This window comes from Balaenoptera physalus, assembly GCF_965194825.1.
Source record: "Balaenoptera physalus genome assembly, chromosome: 19".
Taxonomy (NCBI): Eukaryota; Metazoa; Chordata; class Mammalia; order Artiodactyla; family Balaenopteridae; genus Balaenoptera; species Balaenoptera physalus.
Window position 1 is genome coordinate 50,787,638 of NC_138900.1, and position 23,267 is coordinate 50,810,904.

The 23,267-nt window shown below is 40.6% G+C and overlaps 2 protein-coding genes across 6 annotated transcripts in view; one reads left to right on the top strand and one right to left on the bottom strand.

Moving 5' to 3' along the window:
• TERF2 (telomeric repeat binding factor 2) overlaps positions 1-19,148 on the bottom strand; it is a 36,023-nt gene extending 16,875 nt beyond the window's left edge. Inside the window, exons 1-4 of one of the 5 annotated variants that reach the window (XM_082436161.1) lie at positions 18,759-19,148; positions 5,678-6,259; positions 5,475-5,570; positions 4,708-4,838 (exon numbers count right to left, since the gene is read on the bottom strand). In XM_082436161.1, the coding sequence (XP_082292287.1) occupies positions 4,708-4,838; positions 5,475-5,570; positions 5,678-6,176 (726 nt within the window). In that variant the 5' untranslated portion in view covers positions 6,177-6,259; positions 18,759-19,148. Of the gene's footprint in view, positions 1-4,707; positions 4,839-5,474; positions 5,571-5,677; positions 7,383-18,758 lie in introns of those variants that run through there. The other 4 variants (XM_082436162.1, XM_082436160.1, XM_082436164.1 and 1 more) reach the window with 4 other exon arrangements.
• The window catches only part of NIP7 (nucleolar pre-rRNA processing protein NIP7), a 67,970-nt gene that overhangs the window by 27,748 nt on the left and 16,955 nt on the right, over positions 1-23,267 (top strand). The window lies entirely within an intron of this gene.

The window sequence follows — 23,267 nt, forward strand, 5'->3', positions numbered from 1 at the left end:
CTGACCCTTAGCAGATACCCTTTCCTGCTCTTCAGACCAGAGAGAGCCTCTCTTGGAGTTCTTTCTATCCACACCTGGGGTGTACTTCCAGGTTTCAGGATCCTTCAAGTCTAGGCCTGGTGATACTGGAAAGGGAAAAAATGGTAATCTACTCATCACCAGTTTGGTGGACCTTCATATTCTGGTCTTCTCCATTTGCTTACTGCCCTTTACATTTCTGAGTTCTCCATTCATTCTGTCCAGGATTTATGCTTGCATTAAGAAAGACAGAAGAAGGGCTTCCCTGGGTCCAATGGTTAAGACTCTGTGCTTCCACTGCAGGAGGCACAGGTTTGATCCCTGGTCAGGGAACTAAGATCCCACATGCCATGTGGTGTGGCCAAAAAAAAAAAAAAGAAAGAAGAATATGCTTATCTATCTTTCCCAGAACTGGAACACAGCTCCTACTATGCTTAATTTGTGAAACAAGAAAGGAAATGTGAATGCTTTCAAAATCTTAATTGAAAGTCTGCCTCCGAAGTTTGTACTGTGAGCTTTTTTAAAACTATGCATTAATTTCCTGGGAAGTTTTTTCGTTTTTGTTTTTTAAGAGATCAAACTTTGCTTTTTGAAAACTTGAAAGTTTTTGAAATAAGTATAATTTCTTCTCTTATGTTTCTGTTAAGGTTCTTACCATCTAAGCAATAGCAATGGTCTCTGGCTAACTTAAACAAAAGGGAAATTCCAAGCACAGATTTTCAATACAGGTGAGATAGGTTTATGTTGGAGGCAAGGCCAGAAAGGACATAAGAAGAGAAAACCAAACTCACAGAAGTGAAGAAAGGCTAAAAAAGCAAACTCACCAAAGAAACCAGGCTGTTATGGGAAGCACAGATGCTCAAAAAGCCTTGACAAAGCTTTTTGTTTCAAGAATTAAAGTTTTAAGACATTGTGTCTGATGCACCAGCCTCTCAAATGTGGTAAGGTCCTCAAAGAAAATCAAGGTGCTATTACCAAAGGTGCACAGCAAAAGCAACACCTAAATGCTTCCCAAGAACATGCCATATATGTTACTCTCTCCCGTTCACAGAAATCTGAGGCATCTCTCTTTTCGTTATGAAAAGAAAACCAACGTAGTCTCAATATTATTATCAGCTTACAGAAGCAATTCTCAAACTTTTTGGTCTCAGGACTCTTTCTTTATACTGTAAACTGTTAATGAGGACCCCAAAGAGCTTTTGTTTATGTGGGTTATATCCGTTGTATTCACTGTATTAGAAATATAAAACTGAGAAAAATTTAAAATATTTATTATTCATTAAAAAATAACAAACTCATTACAGGTTAACATAAATAACATATCTTTATGAAAAATTACTTATTTAATGAGACAAAAGTTTAATGAGAAGGGTGGCATTGTTTTACATTTTTCCAAATCTCCTTAATATCTGGTTTAATAGAAGAAAGATGGTATTCTCATATCTGCTTCTGCATTTCTTCTGTTGTGATATGTTGTTTTGGTTGAAATATATTAAAAAATCTGGCCTCACACAGATATAAAATTGGAAAAGGGAGTAGTATTTTAATAGCTCTTTCAGAAAATGTGGACATTCTTCTTTGACTCTACACCAAACTTTGGCAAGTGAACTCTTCATCGTTATTACACTAGAATCTGTTAGTCTGTCTTGCACTTTTAATGGATCTGTTACCCATGAATGATTTTGCAATACAATTCATCGATCATTTGGAAATTACTGGTTTACTGAGTTATGATCTTCCAAATGTTGATACATTCGTTAAAAATCTTTTTAAAATCACAGTTGTTAATATCACCATCAGTCATATCAGAAAAGTCTGAATATTGGGAAGCTACCAAGCACATGAATATAAGTTTTCCAAAATTCTAATTTTCACCTGAAAGCTTGAATTTTACCTCTGCCAACAAATACTGTCACTTGTTTTCCTTGAAGTGACTGCCAGATTACCACATCTGAATAACCAAAGTTTGTCAGTTATTTCAAGTAAAAATGGTATTCCATTACAAAAGCAGCTAGATCAGCAGCATGCAACTCAATCACAGAAGTACTTATCCGGAAGAAAACCATCATGTTTTGGTACGCAGCAGAAATGCTACAGAAAAACTTCCTATATTGTCAGACGAAATACTGGAAAAACGTCTGCTCGAGACTTAATAAAATTAGTAATTTTTACTGCTTCATCAAAGACATTCTTAATTGAAACTGGCTGTTTTTTATTTTTTAAACTGCAAGCATGTGGCAATGAAGAATACAATGACTACCAGTACAATTTACCACTGCCTTGGTCACGGTCACGCTAAGGCACCAGAAATTTTACCCATCACTGTTTTTGCATCATCAGTGTAAATGTCAGTGCACTGAAAACCTCAACTAACATTTTGGCATTATTATAAAGAAAGTTTTGACCCCTGAAAGGGTCCTGAAGACCTGCAAAAGATCCCTGGATCATACATTGAGAAGCTCTAACTTAACAAACAACTTATTTGATAAACTTTTTAAAAAATTTAATAAACTTTAAGATAAATTGCTGTGATACTTTAGAGATCTTAAAAATGCATCAAAAAGCCTCAATGAGCCTATGCATTCCAAGGTAACAAATTCTATGACTAAATGAGAAATTTAAAAAAAAATAAATCAAAGAGACATGTGATACGGTATCATTTAATAACTTGGATATCAAGGTAACTATGGTAGCCAGCCTCTAAGATGGCTCCCAATGATACCCACCTCCTGCATAGTGCCATTCCACCCACAAATCCAGCTGGTCAGGTCTGTGTGGCCAAGAGCATATGGCAGAAGTGGTATGTCACTTCTGAGATTAGTTTATAAAAGACTACAGCTTTCTGTCTTGGGCTCTTGTTCTCTGGGATCCTCTAGGGGAAGCAAGCTACCTCGTTGTAAGCCCTACGGAGAGGCGAGGAGCTGAAGTCTCCAGCCAACAGCCAGCGAGGAAGTGAGTCCTGCTAACATCCATGTGAGGGAGCATGGAAGCAGACCCATCAGCCCTGGTTGAGTCTTGAGATGACTGCAACCCTGGCAGGCAGCTTGACTATAACCTCATGAGAGACCTCGAGTAGGAAACACAGCTAAATCGCTACCAGCTTCTTGACTCTTGGAAACTGAAAGATAATATTTGTTTTAAGCTGTTAAATTTGGGGTTAATTTGTTACACAGCAGTTAACAGTAATATAGTAACAAGAGATCTGGTACCTGGTGGAAAATGAAAAAGCAGAAGGGAGTCAACATAAGAAAATGGTTGACTATTTTAAGGGAATCTGGATTTTGCTAATAGATTTTTCCTAATGAAGCCCCCAAACAAGAGATCTATGAACTTAAATAATAAATATTCAACTGAAAGATAAAAGCCCACAGACTCTACCAGAAGAGCAGCCAGAAGACAGATCTATACCCCTTGTGTTCTGAAGGAGTTACATTTCTGAATTAGCTGGCTACTTAACAGTAGTTACATGAATTACCCTGAACTGGTACCATTTCTTCCCATCCAAAATATCCTTAGCTATTCTGAAAGTAGCCCTGGATTTCTCCTCCCTTGCTAATATGTCTTTTCTGGTATTTTACCTCTAACACAAACCTGACTTACCTATACTAAAAATCTATTCTTGCAATCATTCCTCCTTGGAATTGGAATTTTCTAAGCATTCTTTGTAAGACCAACAGTAGTTCCTGCCCAAGGTCCTTAACTGAATAAATAAAATATCTGCACCCCACACACAGTTTTTTAACTGTTGTTTTTTTAAACAGGGTGTCTGACTACCCAGCACATAGCCAAGGGACAGAAAGTCTTTGCTAAACAAGGTTTTGTCCCTTACCCCCGCCCCCGCCCCCAAGATCCCATCCTTTTACGAGGTGCTGTTATCTTTTCTTACCAATTTCCTTACTTTTACCGCCAAGGCAATGCTGAGCTGTTGTCCTTCAGTCCCCACCTCTGCATCTGCTTCCACACCCCCAGCCTTGGTTATTGGAGAAGAAAAAGCTTTTTCTGACTGGTTTCCATGGCTGCTTCAATGTTTTAAATATAAATAAGTTCCACTACTTGAAGCTACCTGAGCCATGACATAGTTCCAGTCCCAAATTCCTAGACACTCTACAAGCTTTTTTCTTGTCGAGAATACTGCCTGCGCCAGCCTTCTACCACTACTGTTTTTCGAAATGGCTGATATCTCAGCACCTCTGATTCTGTCTGTTCAAGGGGAATGTTCCCTAAGCCTCTTTCTGCAACTGCATGAAAGAGCTCAAAGCAGTCCCACATTTCCCAAGGCACCAGCTATTCTCCTTGGTCTATAATAAACAAAGGTGACAAGATCCTAGGCCAGTTACTTTTAGCCCTTTCACGATGCTGCTCTGAATGGTAATAATAACCTACAAAATGCCATTCTTCAATGCCAACTCACTTCCTGTGTACTGTGGCCCCTCCTGCCAGGGCCACTAGGGAGACCACCAAAATCACAAAAGCTGAGCACCTGCCATTAACAGTTCTTTCCAAGTCTGGGCTAGGAAGGGGTCACCTGATGAAATAACATCTATGTGTGTGAGTTATGTGTTCTGAGTGTGCTCACTTGCTCTCTCTCCATCCCTGTTTGTCTTCCACCCCACACAAAAAAGATAAGCACTGATCCTCAAAGACCTCTGATCTTTGGTAAAAGAAAAAAAATTTAAAATAGAGCCTTACAGCCTCCTTGACCAGTTTTCTACTGGATTCGACCACTGCCTCTGTCAGTGTAAATTCCGTTTTAATCATCTCCAGCACATTGATAGCTGATTCCAGTGGTGTGAGCTCAGCCTCCATATCAAAGGAACAGTCTAGGACAAAGAGCACAATTTTCACTTTAACCTATTTTCTAAAGAGCAGAAGAATTATGTTCAAATATATATATATATGTATATATATATAGAAAAGAAACATGCAAATATAGTAAGATTTGCATTTAATTTGCTGACATACTGGCTACAGGCTTACAAACATGTTAAGGGTCCAAATTCAAATCCATGAATTTCAAGTGATTAATTTTCAAGACAAGTAAAAAGTTATTTTTTAATACATGCATCTGTATCTCAAATGGCAGGATCAGATACAAACGGCCAGAAGCTAAAGATCATTTTGCTAAACAGCTGTCAAGTTCAATTTAGGAAAAGAAAAAAAAAGTGCTCGTACTTTAAAAACACTCTACTATGGAGGAAAAATGGCCATCTTCACATAATTCACTTTAGATAGCAACAAAGTTGGGGCGAGCAAGAAACAGGTGGGAGGAAATAAAAAACACAGAAAAGCAGCCAACAGAATACTAAGTGGAGAAAACTAAGGCCAGAGAATAAACACCGTGATTGAAACATAGTAGCCCACCTTAACCCTGAACCCTTCAGTCTAGGATGTAAGTTTGAAAACAACGTAACCCTAAATAAGTAAAGCCCAGAGAAGAACATAAAAAATAGCCATACCTAAATTTTCCCCTTCTTCAATGCGCGACAGACACTGCATAACTCGCAGCAGCCGAGACACGGTATGTTCCTTCCCCAAGGGCCTGACAAGCAAAGCTGGGAAAGAAGACATCGTTGGCTCGCCGACCCCCAGCCGCTACACTCGGGCCCCACAGATCACCTTCCCAGGAGCCCCAGCCTCCTTCCCCAGGCCCGGCCCTCACCCTGCATGATGTCCCGGATCTGCCTGAAGTCCCCGTACCGGCTACTCCGAAAGGCCCGCAGCGCCTCGTGGAAGTAGAACTTGAGCACCCAGCGGTTGACTGCCTCCTCCAGCCGCGCCTCCCCCGCGCCCCGCTCCGCGGCGCCCCCCAGCCCCGGTGCGTGGCGCCCCCGCCGAGCCCGCCCGCCGCTGCGGGACGCCCGCCTGCCTGCAGCCCTCCCGCTGCTGTCGCTGCTCCCGCCTCCTCCCGCCATCGCGTCCGATCGCTGCGCGCCCTCCCTGCCGGGACGCTTCTTCGACTGTGACGCCGCCGGGTCACGCACGACGCCCGGGCCGGAAGCGGAGCCCGCCGTCCCGGCTCCCGCGGCCATGATATGGACGGCGTTCCGAGCCGCCCGCGGGCTTCTGGGAGGGCAAGGACCGGTCGCTCCCAGCCTTCCTCTCGGACCCCGTAGTTCCCGGTGTGTCGGCCGCAATGCCTGCTGGGACTTGAAGTCCATGCTGCCTAGACGGGTAAACCAACGGCGGTTGGCGGTGTCAACTTTGCTCCGAAATTGTGGAACGCTATACTAGAGACGCTGGGCTGTGTATAAAATATTGAAAGATAAATGTGTGAAGCTTATTAAACATTTTTAAAATCGTGAAATGTAAAATGCAGAGAGGAAACTTTATTAAACAAGTTAACATTTTAACAAGTAAAGCAAAAGGCCAGTGTTAACCCAGCCGAGGTCAAGAAATAGAATATGGCCGGCACCGCAGGAACCTCTAAGACATATAAGATGTATAATTAGAAAAAAAATTTTTTTTCTTAAAATTTTTCTCTTTTTAAATTTTTGTTTTTTGTTTTTTCTTTTTTAATTCTTTTTTCTAAGACAGTTTTTAAATTACAAAAATAGCACATTTAGAACAGTTAGAAAAAATAATAAACACGTTAACATTTAAATCAGCCATAATCCCACATGAAAAGGTAAGTTGACATTTAGGTTTATAGCATTCCAGTGTCTTGTATACCTATTTGTGTGTGTGTGTGTGTGCGTGTGCGCACGCAATACTGAGATTATACTATGTATATTTTATATAACCTTCATTTTGCATTTCTCCATGTCATTAATTTTTTTTTCTACAGTATCTTTAGCAGCTACATAGCATTCCAATATATGGATGAACCAACGTCTTCTTTATCTAAACCACTACTGTAAGACGTTTAGGTTATTTCAAAATTTTGCAATTCTAGACGGTCTCAATATTAGAAACATCCTTTTAACTGTATCATTGCAGAAATTCATAATTATTTCCTTAGGATAATTTCCTTAAAGTAGAATTACTGAGTCGAAGAATACACAGTAGAACACGGATCAGAACATTCACTCATCACTCATCACTCTTCCCTTTTACTTTTGAACATGGTGCAGACTCCTTAAAATGACTTCTAAAGCCTGAAGAATTCGCCTATTTGCCAACCTCATTTTGGGCTCACGTTTTGTGTGTGTGTGTATACAACTTCTATCATTTCCTTTTCACCTACTACTCAATTTGCCCAGAGCCTTCATCTTGTCCATTCCAGCCTAACTAAATCCTTCTCGTTTTTCAAGCCTCACTTAAAAGACATTTCACCCTTTCTTGACTTTCTGGATTAGGTTAAATCCCCTTGCTGCTCCCTCCTTAGCACCTCCTACTTCACCCTTCCTGAAATACGTTCTTCACAGTTAGCTTCTTTGGGGGCTGGTACTCTGTCTTCTTTTTTACCCTGCATCCCAGAACCTAGGCCCGGGCCTGTCACATTTCTTGAGGTTGGATAGAATTGAATAGGCACGTGAGTAAGGATTTTGATACATGTTGAAAAACCGTACCACCAGCAAATTATATTTACTGAAATTTAATTTCATGTCCACCAACAAACTACATTTACTCAAACAGGAACATTCTTACAGCTGCTTCCCATTTCTTAGGTGTTTGTGTCATGATTTTCTAGATACAGAACAGCTGACTACATAATCTTATGACTGCACAGGATACTTTCCCTGAGTTCTTTTCTCCCTTTCTATCCTTGTAGATAGGCCTGGAGAGGTCCCTTTCTCCTTTTCAAGTCTGTTCTTGTCCAACCCCAGTTCCAAATCCACTTCCATCCTCCACCTTACTGGACGTGTTCCTGAGCCTTACTTACTTCTTTGCATTTCTGTGATGGGTTTGCCACACTGACCTTGGAGAGCCTGTTCCCCACTTCTTAATTGTGTGTATCACTTATCTTCCACATCTACCATATCTTCCACAGGCAGAAGAGTGGGTGAGTAAGGGGCATTTCCAAAGGACTGGATAGGCCTTGAGTGGTGTAGGAAGGAAGTAGGGACATAGGATGTAAGCCAACTATCAGTATGTCTGATGCTCTTGGAATTCACCACCCAGTATCTGGACTAAAGAGAGAAATCCCATTTCTGGTGGGTGGGTGTGCCCCCTCCATGGGAGGCCCAGTAACTGGTCTAGCTTCAAAAGCTGTTCTACCAACCCCACTGGACTAGAATCAGCAAAGATCAAGTTTGGGGTCACTAAAGGACAACTCAGGAGGGCAAGTGGCAGCATCAATGAGGACGTGAAATGACATGATGGATCCTTGAATGAATTAGACACGGACCTTAATCTGTACAGTATTCCTGATCTGACAAAATCTTTGTATGGTGAACATTCCAGAATAGGGGAAGAGGCCTGTCAGTCTGACAGATCTTTGGTGAGTGTGGCTACTTTGTGATCCCAGTCTGCCTGCCTTAACCAGGAGCCAAATTACCTGCCTCAGATCCTGACTGTTCCATTTGCTAGACGTGTAACTTTGAGCAAGTTACTTAACCATCTCTGTGCCCCTGTTTCTTCATCTGTCAAGTACAAATAATAGAGGTACCTCATGGTGATTGTATGAAAATTAAATGAATTACTATTTCCAGTGCCCTTAGTGAAGGGCTTGGCTTGTTGTGAGGACTCAGTAAGTGTGAGCTATTTTTATTAACTCACCCATTGCCTGCCTGGAAAGTCTTTCCTCCTCTTCTCTATCAAAAATCTTCTCATTTTTCTTTTTTTTTAAGTTAAGGTATAACTCACATAAATTGCATAAATATTAAGTGAAAAGCTTGATGAATTTTCTCCCCATTTTTCAAAGTCCGACCATTATATGGTTGTCCCAACATCACTCTCTTCCTTATCACAAATACCTAACTCTCATCTAAGGAATCTGATTTGAGGAATTTCAGGACTTCATGCCCTCTCCATGGGCACCAGCAGGAGGCAGTGTGGTATAGGGGAAAAGCCACAGTCAGCATGTTAAGGACCAAATAGGCTTATCCTGGCCCAACAACTTAACAGGAGTACCTCAGGGATATTGCAGATTTGGTTCCAGACCACTGCAATGAAGTGAGTCACACGAATTTTTTGGTTTCCCAGCGCATATAAAAGTTATGTTTACACTATACTGTAATCTATTAAGTGTGCGATAGCATTATGCCAAAAAAAAAATACCTTAGTTTAATAGTACTTTTTTTTAATGCATTCTTTTTTTTCTTTAATTTTATTTATTTATTTATGGCTGCATTGGGTGTTTGTTGCTGCGTGTGGGCTTTCTCTAGTTGTGGCGAGCGGGGGCTACTCTTCGTTGCGATGCGCCGGCTTCTCATTGCGGTGGCTTCTCTTGTTGCGGAGCACAGGCTCTAGGCACGCGGGCTTCAGTAGTTGTGGCATGTGGGCTTAGTAATTGTTGCTCAAGGACTCTAGAGCACAGGCTCAGTAGCTGTGGCACACGGGCTTAGTAGCTCCACGACATGCGGGATCTTCCCAGACCAGGGCTCGAACCCTTGTGCCCTGCATTGGCAGGCAGATTCTTAACCACTGCGCCACCAGGGAAATCCCCTTTAATAGTACTTTATTGCTAAAAAATGCTGTCATCTGAGCCTTAAGTGAGTCATAATCTCTTTGCAATAGTAGCATCAAAGATCACCATAACAAATATAATGCTAATAAAAATTTTTGAAATATTGCAAGAATTACCAAAATGTGACACAGAGAAACAAAGTGAGCAAATGCTCTTGGGAAAATGATGTCTGTAGCCTTGCTCCACACAGGGTTGCCACAAACCTTCAATTTGCCAAAAACACAATATCTGTGACCCGCAATAAAACGATGTATACCTGTACTGGCTTGGGTAAGAATTTAACCTCTGGAAGCCTTGTTTTCCCAATCAAGGACAAGAGGCTACCAAATGGACCCTTCAGAGGGTTGTGGTGAAGATGAAATAAGGCCTATAAACAATGCCTGATATATTCCAGTTAAATCAGTAAGGTTCTAACAAATAAATAATACCCAGTGTCAGGGAGGGTGCTGTGAAACAGGCACTTTCAGCCAACGCCGGTGAGAAGGTAAATCAGTACAACTTTTCCGGAGACCAACCCAGAAAAAAGAAAAAAAAGCAAGAGCCATAAAAATTCCATTTTTTAGAAACTTATCCTATGGAAAAATCATAAATGAGCACCAAGATTTAAGTACAAGGATTTTTCATCACAGCATTACTTATTATGTACAAAAAATTAGAACTGAAACAATCTGATAATAAAATTATTTACTAAGTCATTCATAGTAAGGAATTTTACTCGGTAATAAAAACTATGCCCCCATAAAATAAATAAATAATTATGGACCCAAAGATTATTTCATGCTCAAGATATAATGAGAAGAGAAAAAGGTAGAAACATATAATGTGACAACAAATTTATGGACATAATAATCATATAAAAATTTTTTTGCACATTTACTACTTATCACTTACTATGCTAGGGTGCCTTACATCTGTCATTTCATTTAATTTTCACCAAAATCCTATAAAAGAGGTCTCATTTTACCAGTGTTAAAGATGAATAAACTGAGACTCCAGGAGGTTAAGTGACTTGTCTAAGATATCATAATGAATATGTTTGAGTCAGATTTTAGATCCAGATATGTTTGCTATTAACCAAGATAGAATGACAAGAGGTTTCAAGTTTTTCTTCCTTAGACTTTTCTGTGTTTTCCTAATTTTCTACAATGAGTAGGGGGAAAAGATCTCCAATAATGTTATCTTTTATGAAGCCTTAGTATGGTGCCTGACTCATAGAAGAAGCTCAAGAGAGCTCCAGAGTCTAACTTCCTGTCTAGGACAGCATCTTCTGTCATATGTTACATGAGATTGTCTTGCATGGTGCACCAACATTAAAAGTATTAATAATGATGAATTTTTGAAAACATGCACTTGAAATGTACATATCAATCAAGCCTGTTACTGTTGGATATTATTGCTCAGGACAAAGCTTAAGTAGAGTAGGTATTTAGGTTAAAAAAAATGAGTAATATAAAGAAAATGTGATGTGAGTACAGGTGGCCTGTGGAGGTACCAAATATTGTGAAGGTGACATGTGAGTGCTAAAGGTCTGCAAAATACTGTTCTGCCTTCTGTGGGCTGGAGAACAGCAAGAGGGAATGAAGCCCAGCGTGGACTGGAGTTCTTCAGGCCTTTTGATTCAGCACATGGGACGTTTGTGTCAAGCACACACCTGGCTAGTCCCTCCCAACCCCCCCAGGGCAAAGTTCTCTGTGGTCAACAGTGAGAGTGACAGAAATTCAATAGAGGGGGGCATTGAGGTGGGATTAGAGGCAGTCTAGTTGGGAGGCTAAGCGAGGGAATTGTCTTGAAGCCAAGGGCACCAAGCATTGGATGTTAGCTTGGGAAAACACTCTCCGTAACCAAGAATGGAGGAAGGAACTGTTGGAAACAATGGGAAGCTTAAACTGCAAAGCCAAGCTACTCATTGGCTTCACCTCTTATCCATGCAGGTCAGAGACTCAAAAATGGTCTTGTCCTCCACGGGCATTTGCTCTACGTTTATTGAGGTCTTACTTTGTGAGTAGAAGCTCTGTAGGTTCTAGGGATACAACTCTATAGATAAAACACTAATCTTGCCTTCAGGGAGTTCAAGGTCTGGATGGGGGGGACCAACATGTAAAAATAATGACACTATATTTTAATTCTGAGCAATGGTTATGTATTATTTCTATAGTCCCACCACTACCCCATGCCCTGCAAATAAATTCTTCTGAAATGGTTTTTCAACCCAAAGTGATAAGGAATAAATTATGATTGTATGGGGCAGGTTGAAAGAATCTAGGCTGGGAGTCGGACATACCTGGGTTAGAATTCCATCTCCATTGCACTCTAAACTGGAGGTCTTCAGACTGGAATTTCATGTATCCCTGGGCATGAAGCCTTTTCAAGAGGGATCAGCCTTCATATTTTCTCATTCTTAAAACTAATCTATCTGAGAACACACCAAGGTCAGAGATCCTGAGTGTTTCCCTGTCCCAATCATCTTTTCTCTCACTTTGCAAAAGATAAGGCATTACCATCTAAATTTTACTGTGATGTATGTTATTAGCTTAGAATCCGAGTTTAGATGGAAATAAAGGCATAATTCAAAAGACTAACTAAGGTCCCATTAACTACTCTCTTATTCATTTCATTAAGAGATGAATTTTCAGTGGGAATAATTTTATGCTGCTTTGATCAATATTATTAATGTATAACTAATAATCATAATGCTAACTTAAGCCCAAAGAAGATTGTTGATATTTAGAGCCTTGTGGGCATAATATATTTTTTAAGGTTAAGTTGTACATTGTTGCAGAATAATAAGGTGATGAATAAGGGACTTTCAAACAGAAAAATATATTACATCAGAGTAGTATTTGGTGGGAGACATGGATTTCAAGGAGAAAAAGAATGATTTAAAATGTATGGGAAAAAAAACACCTGGAAAGAAAAGGGGAATTTCCTGGCAGTCCAGGGGTTAGGACTCTGCGCTCCAGTGCAGGGGGCACGGATACGGTCCCTGGTCCAGGAGCTAGGATCCTGCGTGCCTCGCGGCGAGGCCAAAAAACTCCCCCCAAAACAGCAAAACAACAACAACAGAAAACCAAATGACTGTTCAATAAGGGCTTGTCCATATCTTTTTATTTATTTATCTATCTGTTTATTTATTTTTGGCTGCATTGGGTCTTAGTTGCTGCACGCAGGCTTTCTCTAGTTGCGGTAAGTGGGGGCTACTCTTTGTTGCGGTGCGTGGGCTTCTCATTGCGGTGGCTTCTGCAGAGCACGGGCTCTAGGCGCATGGGCTTCAGTAGTTGTGGCACACGGGCTCAGTAGTTGTGGCTCATGGGCTCTAGAGCGCAGGCTCAGTAGTTGTGGTGCGCAGACTTAGTTGCTCCACGGCATGTGGGATCTTCCGGGACCAGGGCTTGAACCCCTGTCCCCTGCACTGGCAGACAGATTCTTAACCATTGCACCACCAGGGAAGTCCCTGTCCATATCTTTTTATTTTTAAATGGATAGTGGATATCAAGTCACTATGGTATTTATATTTCATTGGATATATTTATGACAGTGATATAACAATTTTATTTTTAAATGTTAAGATCTGTAATGTGCAGAAATTACATCTTTTGTATCTAGTTAATACATGATGAACCACTCCAGAAAGTTCTGTTATGCCTCTTTCGAGTCAATCTGCATCCTCAACTGCTCTTTGGGTTTCATACATCTTAGTTTTGTCTGTTCTTGAATTTAATATAAACAGAATCATGTAGTAGGTACTCTGTGTGTCTGACTTCTTTTGCATAACCATGTTTTTGAGATTCATCCCTGTTCCTTTTTATTGCTAAGTAGTGTTTCATTGTATGAAAATACACAATTTATCCATTCTCCATAGATATTTGGGCTGTTTCCACCTTGGGGCAGTTACATATAAGGTTGCTATGGGCATTCTTTTAACAAGTTTAAAAAAAAAAAGTAAATAAGATGAAAAACTTTTAGATGTCAACTTTAAATTGTGCAAGGAGATACATATTCTTAGGCAGTAGTTTCTTTTCTTTTTCTTTTTTTTCTTGTAAAATATAATATACATTCAAAGAATGCCGAGCTGCTTTCCAAAGCAGTTCCATTTAACACTGGTGCCTAAGCCTAATATTGCAGCCGTCTGTTGAGCATATTGTTATATTTGTTGCAAATCTCTTCTCTCACTCTATGGTTTATCTGTTATACTCTTTATGGAGTATACTTAAGAACCACTCTGTAATTTTAGTGTAATTGAATTTATCATTCTTTTCCTATATCATGAGCGCTGTCAGTGGCTTGTTGAAGAAATCCTTTCCTTCATAAGTCATGAAGATATATACTATTTTCTAAAAAGCTGTAGATTTTTGCCTTTCACATTTAAGTCTTTATCCACCTGGATTTGATATTTGTGTATGGCGTGAAGTAAGGTCCAATTTCGTTTTTTTTTCCCAGTAGGTATACAGGGATCCCAGCACCATTTTTTAAAAAGATCTTTTCCTACTCTCTATGGTGCCTCCTTTGTTATAAATTACATGGCCATATAAGTGTGTCTGTTTCTAGGGATACACCATTTTTCAAAATCATTTGATGGCATGTGCAAGCAGAAAAATTATGAAGACCACTCTGTTAAACAAATTGTGTGGCCTTTATCTAGTCATTTAACTTCCCTGAGTTCCCTGCACTATTGGGAGAATATAATGGGGTCGCCCAGTAAAACAGCTAGAAGTTTTGACATAATAAGCCTCAGGTAGCAGTAGTAGCAGGTTTGGTTTTTTTTTTTTCCTTTTTTCTTTCTGTTGTTATATTTCAAGTGCTATGGAGTACATGGAAACCACACCTGCTTGTGTCAGGAACTGCCAGAGGATGTGACATTTGGGTGGGTCGCGAATGACGGTGGAATCTGTCATCCTTTTTCATGACCGCAATCTGTTGGCTGTCCATGGCGCATTTCCCATGTGTGTTTCATCTGCATTATATTTTATCTGGCTTAGAAGGGCCCAGAGGGAAAGCACTGTGCCCTGCCCCATGCGTCGCTTGTGGGGACCCCCAGTAGCAGTTGCCTAAGAAGACCTAGAATTGGGCTGGCTCCATGTTTGTTAGACACAGACATGTCGCCCAGGGCAGGGCTGGGCCTTTTAAAAATTCCTGCCACTGTAGTGCTGCAGGATTCCTGAGTTTCACCCACACACTGCTCCCTCCCCAAACCCCAGCCACCAGCCAACACACATACTGCCAAGGAACTCACCCGCTCACCCCCAGCACTACCACCCACGGGAGTGGCGAAATCCATACCACATCCCCTGTACAATCTTACCTCTGGGAGAGAGAGCATAGGGTCTTGCACACAGTAGACACTCGATAAGCATCAGGTGAATAACAAATGAGTAACCATATTAAGATTAGGATAGAGGAGCACATTTCCATCTGCTGCAGTGTAGCAAGAAGTGGGTAGGTAATGTGCTGTCCCCAGTCCTGAGTGTGCATTGGAATCACGGTGGGGGGGGGAGGGCTGTTAAATATACAGATTCCCTCCCCCCAGCTAATGAATTAGAACAGAGAAGGAATGTGCAGAAAGGAGTTATTTTAAATTAAATTATCTGGGAGATTATGGTTTTGATGCCCAGTCAGGGATGGGAATGATAGGATTATTAAACCTCTGGACCCATTCTTCATTAAAAGTACCAATTTGACCATCTATCAAAATTTAAAATTTGCATGCCTTTGAACCTACACTTCTTCCTAGATTTTATCCTATGCCCCAAAATATAGACACAAAGTTATTTGGGGCAGCATTTTTTTTTTTTTTTTTGGTTGCGCCGGGTCTTAGTTGTGGCAGGTGGGCTCCTTATTTGCGGCACTTGTGCTCCTTAGTTGCAGCCAGTGGGCTCCTTAGTTGCGGCTTGCTGGCTCGGGGCGGCATTTTTGAAACAGAAAAATACTTGAAACTAGGAGAATGTCCATTCATTCATTAAACAAATTTTATTGAGCATTATTCTCATTACAAGAGACAGCAGTAACAACAAGAAAAATAATAAAGTCCTTACTTTTATAGAGATTTACGTTTTATTCCATCAAAAGAGGACTGAATGAATAATTTATGATACACCCAAGCAATGAAATATTATTCTGTCATTGAAAGAAACAAGGTTGGTCAATATATACTGCTTTGAGAAGATGTTCAAGATATATGTCTTTTTTTTAAAAAAATGAGGGGACTTCCCTGGTGGCACAGTGGTTAAGAATCCGCCTGCCAATGCTGGGGACATGGGTTCGAGCCCTGGTCCGGGAAGAGCCCACATGCCGCAGAGCAACTAAGCCCGTGCGCCACAACTACTGAGCCTGTGCTCTAGAGCCCGCAAGCCACAACTACTGAGCCCATGTGCCACAACTACTGAAGCACGCGCGCCTAGAGCCTGTGCTCAGCCACAAGAGAAGACACTGTAATGAGAAGCCTGTGCACCGCAACAAAGAGAAAGCCCGCACGCAGCAACAAAGACCCAACGCGGCAAAAAATAAATAAATAAATAAATAGAAATAAATATAATGAGGTATAATTGAAATAACATTAGATTAGATTAGTTTGAATGTATTACCTATTGAAAATCAGTAAAATAAATTAAGGAAAAAAGAGAAAAGCATGTTACAAAACAGTGCATATAGTATTGTCCTATTTGTGTGTAAAATATATATACTTATGCATAGATATATACAAATACACATAAGTAGAAAAAATATGGAAGAATATTCCAAAAAAATTGTTAACGACAGTTATCACTGGGAAATATGATTGAAAGGAGGCAGAGTTCATATTTCTCTTAATACCCTTTCATGCTTTTTAAACTTCTTAACCTAAGGAAATATTACTTTTCTAATTTTTTTGACTCAAAGCAAGTCCACATAACCTGGAGATTTTAAATTTCCAGCAGGGGGCAGCAGTGATTCTCAGATATTTCTGACGTCAGTGCAAAACAGCATCAGTGTCCACGGATTTCCAATTCCAGGCTCAAACACTATACTTGCATCACCAGATTATAAAGGAAAACAAAAAGCAATCCCACAGAAAACTTAAAATGCTGTAGAAATTGTTGTGACAAAGCAATTCCTATATGGCTCTTTCTTCTTTAACATCTGTACATGTGTCTACACTGCCTTTTCCCTCCCTGCAGCTCACAGTTTTCTCATCTGGTTTTAACAGATTTTAACTGTCTGTTAAAATCGGACAGTTTGACGAGCTAATTTAAAAGATCTCTTTCCAGCTCTAAAGTTCTATGACTTTAAGAATCTAAATCAGCATCAGGAAGAAACAAGCCCCAGTGCCCTCTGAAATTAATTGGCTTATCAAAGAATCTGCTTTACAGCCCTTAGCTGATCAGGATGAATTATTATCGGTTTATCTGTAGTGTAGATCAAAGAATACTTTTGCGGGGGGGAGGGGAGGATGTTGGTATTTATTCACTCCACTGATGGAGAAAAAGGAGAACTCTCCCACTCTATAAATGTTTAGCATGTGTGTAAAGGTCGAAGGTCTGGTGTTTAGAAATTACACACAGGCTTACGAAAGAATCTTCACTGGGTTGGCCAAATTAAACAGCAGGCAGTTGTAGAGAAATAAACACAAGTTAACATTTAACCACTAGTCCCTGTTCTTGCTGCTGGGTCTTTCTCAGTAGGCGGGGCCTGAGAGGGTCAGCAGGCCTGCTAGCAAGACACTGAACTCTTCTGGGAAACAACGCATCTACCACTTTTGTAAAATACATATTTAATATATATATTTAAGCATCTGAATCATAAACTTTCTCAGCTATTTTTCATGCCCCAACACCAGTGCTTTTTTTTAATGGATAACCCTTAATAAATTGTAAAAAAATTTTGTTTTCTTTTAACATTTGCCTAAGATTACACCCCTAAGAAGTGGCTGGGGCAGGATTCAAACCTGTGACTATTGGGCTCCAAGACCCTCACACTTGACCATGGTCCTGTATTAATGAAAGGATTCACTTCATCTACTTGCTAGCTGGAAACTGAATACCTGCAAGAATTGTTGGGTTTAAGTATACAAGGTGAATGATTATTGTGTCACAAAGCTCTGTCTAGCTCACGTATATTAAGCACTTACTATGTGCTTGCTAGTCTCCATCAGGTGCTGGGGGTAAGGGTGTCAAAAGATGAATTAGACTTGATCATTGCACTTTAAGAAACTTCTAGTTTTTGGAGCTGACAAGTATACAAACATAACATGTGCAAAATAATAGGAAAACACAAATAAGGAAGAAGAGATCAAGGCAGCATAGCAGGATGGTTAAATCAGTGGGCTGTGGAGTCCAGTTCTTAGCTGTGGGACCTCTAAGCCTCGTTTTTCTCATCTGTAAAATGAGGATAGCCTTTAGTCTAGGTAATTGCTCTGAGGGTTAAATGATGTAATGTATTTTTTTTTTTAAACTGAAAGAGAATTTACTTATTTATTTATAATGTATTATTAAATTGCTTAACATTGAACCTGGCAGATGGAAAGACTTGTTAAAATATATTGTTTGATAAAGCTTAAGCAAAATAAGAATCATGCATGCCACCACGTTTCTGGGGTATTGATGCCCCTTTCTCAAATTCTTCTGAATTTCCCAGCTCCAAGAGTCCCATTTCCTTGAGATTTATTGTTTTCCCTGGCTTAGGTACCTTTTGATCCTACTAGGATGTCTCCAGGAAGGAATGATGTGGCAAAGGGGCCCCAGCCCCCATACACCAAAAGCTTGAGCTACATCACAGGGGAGGAGAGCTGAGACTGGGAACAGCCCTCAACACAGGCAACTCAGGAGAATCAACCCCGAGTGGTTGTTAGAAGATGTCTAGGACCCACTCCCGAGATTTTCATTTTGTTCCAAATTGATTTTTGATACATACTTTACTAATTTTTGAATATAATTGTAATCGTAGGAAGGGTTTCACATGATTTTATCCTGCAATCAGTTCCCTTCCCAGCACATTTATTTACTGTTTTCTCCCAAACACTGACTCACCTCCTTCATCCTGAGTCAAGGACACTGCTTTGATATGCTACAGTGGCTGCCCCTTTCAGCCTTGGCATGAGTCTTGGCGTGAGGACAGATGAGTTCTTTCATCTGAAACCCTCTGCCTCTTGACAGCCATGCATACGCTAACACCTCTCCTCGCAAACCCACTAAAAACTCACCTCCTTCTGGAAGCCTTTCCTGCTGAGTTCTTTACTTTTGCAGTCCTGTTCCGTGCCACAGGTGCAACTGGGGTTGTTGGGATGTAGCCAGGCAAGTGTTCTTGTGTCTTTGTTGCGTGTGTAAGTTCTGGTTCTTTCCACCAGAGGCAGCATGGATTTGTGGAGAGGGCAGGGCCTCCGGAATCTGGCATGAATTTGTACAGCAGCACCACTCGTGAGTTCTCAGATTCATTCTGGCTGTCCTTTGTCACCTTGGGACTGCTGCTTTATTCTCCTGTGAAGTCGTCTTCCATCCTGGCTTCTCCAGGCAGCTGTCCCCTCCCTGCTCCACTTTCCTTCTCTCCCAGAGTGGACAGAGGGCCCTCTTCTAACTTCCCCAAGCACAGCTAAGACCATACGTGTGCCCCACCATTTCCTGTAGTGTCCTTCTCTGTCAAGGAGGGTTGATTTATAGGCCCTTCTTCCCTGAATTCTTGTAAGAAAGAAATGCGATCGCGCATGTTCACGGGACTTGGCATACAGCAGGTCATGGCAGATACTTTGGACTGACTGGTTTGCTCCAAATCCATTCCAGCCCCGTCCTAGCTTGCTTCCCGAATTGCAGAGGCTGGAGAGATAAACACGACATTTCTCAAACTCCCTTGCGGCTCTGGTTCTGTTTATGACTTAGATTCCATTTGTGTGAGACTTTAGAGCTATGAGCTACGTGGAGGGACAGGCAGGTGTGAAGCATCCATTTTGCTGAGGCCGATCATGGCAAAGGCAACGTGATCCTAGAACGTCAGCTGTGGTGGCAGCTTAGCAGTTCTGAAGCTTCTGGATGGTGACAGAGCCTGTGGCTTGCTTGTCAACGAGTTCTGCAGTATAATTTTAGGAGTCATTCCTGGATGTTTAGCCTAGAGTCTATTTCTTAACTTTCTTACTGATTCTGTGAGCTAGCCATACCCTTTAATAAATCCCTTTGTGCTTAAATTAGCAAGAGTGGAACCTGTTGTCTGTGACCAAGAAAACTGACCGTTATGTAGGTGCTCAATAAATGTTAGCTGTTACTATTATTTTAATACCGTGTTGAAGACTTGGTAATAAGAGCAAGTAATTACATTTCAGGAAGGAAATTTTATTTTTTTATAAATTTATTTATTTTATCTATTTATTTTTGGCTGTGTTGGGTCTTCGCTGCTGTGCGCAGGCTTTCTCTGGTAGCGGCGAGCGGCGGCTACTCTTCGTTACGGTGCGCGGGCTTCTCAGTGTGGTGCCTTCTCATTGTGGAGCACGGGCTCTAGGCACGCGGGCTTCAGTAGCTGAAGCACGCAGGCTCAGTAGTTGTGGCTCACGGGCTCTAGAGCACAAGCTCAGTAGTTGTGGCGCACGGGCTTAGTTGGTCCGCGGCATGTGGGGTCTTCCCGGACCAGGGATCAAACCCATGTCCCCTGCATTGGCAGGCGGATTCTCAACCACTGCGCCACCAGGGAAGCCCCAGGAAGGAAATTTTAAACTAGCAACTGGATAAGACCATGTAAAATGATTTCTACAGTAGCACTGTCCCAAAGAGCTTTCTTTGATGATGGAAATGTTCTATATTTGCACCCAATATGGTAGCCACTGGTTATATGTGGCTATTGAGCCCTTGAAGTGTGGCTACTATGACTGAGGAACTGAATTTTTAATTTTATTTTATTTTAATTCACTTATATTAAAAAATAAATAACACATGAAGTTGGTGGCTACTGTGTTGGACAGCATAGTCCTCAAGTGTCTCAGCCTTACCTTCCAGAAGGGTCTTGACAGCCTTCTCTGTCTCTAGCCAAGAAACTTCTTCATCAGTTCTTCCTCAATCCCCACTCTCAGGCCACATCTTGATAATCTACAGAGGTTCAACATGCCTGCAACCATGACAACTTTGACACAAGTTTAGGGTCTCATTGTCCCAAACTCCATTCCAGGATTGCAAATTGGCTTTTTATTTGCAAAACCCAAACATTTATGGAAGTGCTTTTGCTAAAATGCAATCTGTCTTGACAGGCAAATCTCAGCTTTCACTTAGAGAAAGAAAACCATTTATTGTATTAAAAATACATATACATATTTCCCATAACATCTAGGTATTGAGTTCCAAAAATATTGGGGTCCTGTATCAGTTAGACAAGTGGTTCTCATATTTTGCTGTGTATTAGAATCACTATAAGAAAGAAACTACTTGCCAGCCACACTCCAGACCAATTAAATTAGCGTTGTAGGAAATGATTAAAGACAACCAAAACTTTATCTGCAATACTCTAATTTTTTTCAAAAAAGAAGAATGTATTCCTATATTAACTAGTAATTAAAAGTTAATAAAAATATAAGAAAAATAATGGTAGGATTTTAAAAGGGGTAATTTATTGTGAGAGAAGATAAATAATTATAGACCTGTTATTCAAAGCCAAACTTTTTTTTTTCCACTTTGGTTGACTAGAGGCCACAAGGAGACAGTAATCATAGAGCCATCATCCAACAACTCTGGGAAGCTTCTGGAATACAAACATTCACAAAGAGTACAGATTTCAATCAGGCTCCTCTTCCATATTGCCACTTTCACATGTTATATGAATAAATCCAAACGATAAACCGTAAGTGTTTTACAGAACTTCCTTCCCATACAACCCAAGGGAAGCTGAGAAAAAAGATAAGAGGTGTCCAAGTTTAGTGTCAGATGGTCTTTTTATTATTCTCCCCATCCCTCCACTTCCCTACACACAGATGTTCCCTGTGAAAGAACTTGGCTCTATGCAATTCATTCCCGAATGGGATGGTCCCAAAAAGTTTGAAGAGAGGAACTCGCATTTCCTGAGATGATTCTCTCTTGACATTAATTCACATTTAGGAAAGAGCTGCTTAAGCCTTTTATAAATACTCAAGATTGATTTTATTTCCTTCTGTCCTCCTGGTGCCTCTTTAATCTTCCCAGAGTGATGCTATGACTTCGGTTCATGACTGCAGTGAGTGACAGCTAGGAGCTAGCCCTTTCCTCCTGCCCTGATTAAAAAACAGTAGGGCGTTTCCCACAACTTGAGGGCCCAGGTGCTTGGAAATACTGCCAAATACTTCTTCCAACTTTTAAAAAAATGTAATTATATCCTGGATTATAATTATGGGTTATATTAATAATTATTATTATTATTAATACCTAACCCATTAATTCTGGGTTAGGTAACATATTCAAAATTTTAAAATTCAGAAGATACAAAGAGCATAAAGTGACATTTGTTCCTCTGTCCATGTCCCCCAGCTTCCCAGTTCCCTTCCCCAGTGCTACCAGTTTCTGGAGTATCTTCTCCAAAGTAGAGACTTTATGCATGTTTAAAAGAACACACTGGGAATCCCCTGGTGGTCCAGTGGTTAGGACTCAGCGCTCTCACTGCCAGGGCCCAGGTTCAATCCGTGGTTGAGGAACTAAGATCCCCCAAGCCTTGAGGCACAGCCAAAAAAATAAAATAAAATAAGATATTTTTGTTTTCTTTCCCCTTTTATTCTTTTATTTTATATTAATGATAACACACCATACAAATATAATTTTCATTTGTTTTTTTTTCTTCTACTCTTGCCACTAGAATGGACGCTGCACGAGGGGAGGGATTTTATGTGGTATAATGTTATATCCTCAGCGTGTAGAGTGGTGCCTGGCATATTGTATTGATAGTTTCTCCATAAATATTTGTTGAATAGTGAATAAACACACACTGTTCCACTTCCTGCTTTTTTCCCTTTGGAGATCATCTCATTTCAGTGCATAGGGAGCCTCCTCACTTATTTTCATGACTGGATAGTGTTCCATTGTCTGGATTCATTATGATTTATTGAATCAGATTCCTACTGATGGACATTAGTTTGTTTCTAATCCTTGGCTCTGAAAAATAGTCCTGACATTCATGTCCTTGTACAAACATCATGTCACACATGTGTGATTATATCTATCTGTAAGAGAAACTCCTAAATGCAGAAGAGCTGGGTCAAAGGGCGAGCTGTGAGGTACATTTTGCTGACTTCTTTTTAATCAAAAGCACCTTGCCATGTCTAAATAGCATTAACTATGGTACTGTGGTGCATGGCAGTCGATGTAAGCCTGTTCTAAGGAAATCTGTCATTAATGAAATTGCTCCGGTTAGGCCTGAATTTACCACTTCCACTTATTCCTGCAAATCCAACAGAAAACCACCACCCAGGTTGACACTGTTGGAACAACAGATGCATCTCAAAAACACAACATAGAAAGACAGACGTACACCCTGTGTGATTCCAAAATCAAACGAGACAAACCAAGTGACAGAAATCAGAAGAGCGGCTGCCCAGTGTTGCGGGGGCACTGACTGGAAAGGGGTACTAGGCAAATTTCCGAAGAGATGCAAACACTTATATCTTGATTTGGGTGGTAGTTTACACGAGTGTTTGCTATTTTCGAGATTCACTGACCTGCACTAAATTGTCGACATTCGATTTTATGTAAAATAAGGGTTACTTGAACACTGCAAT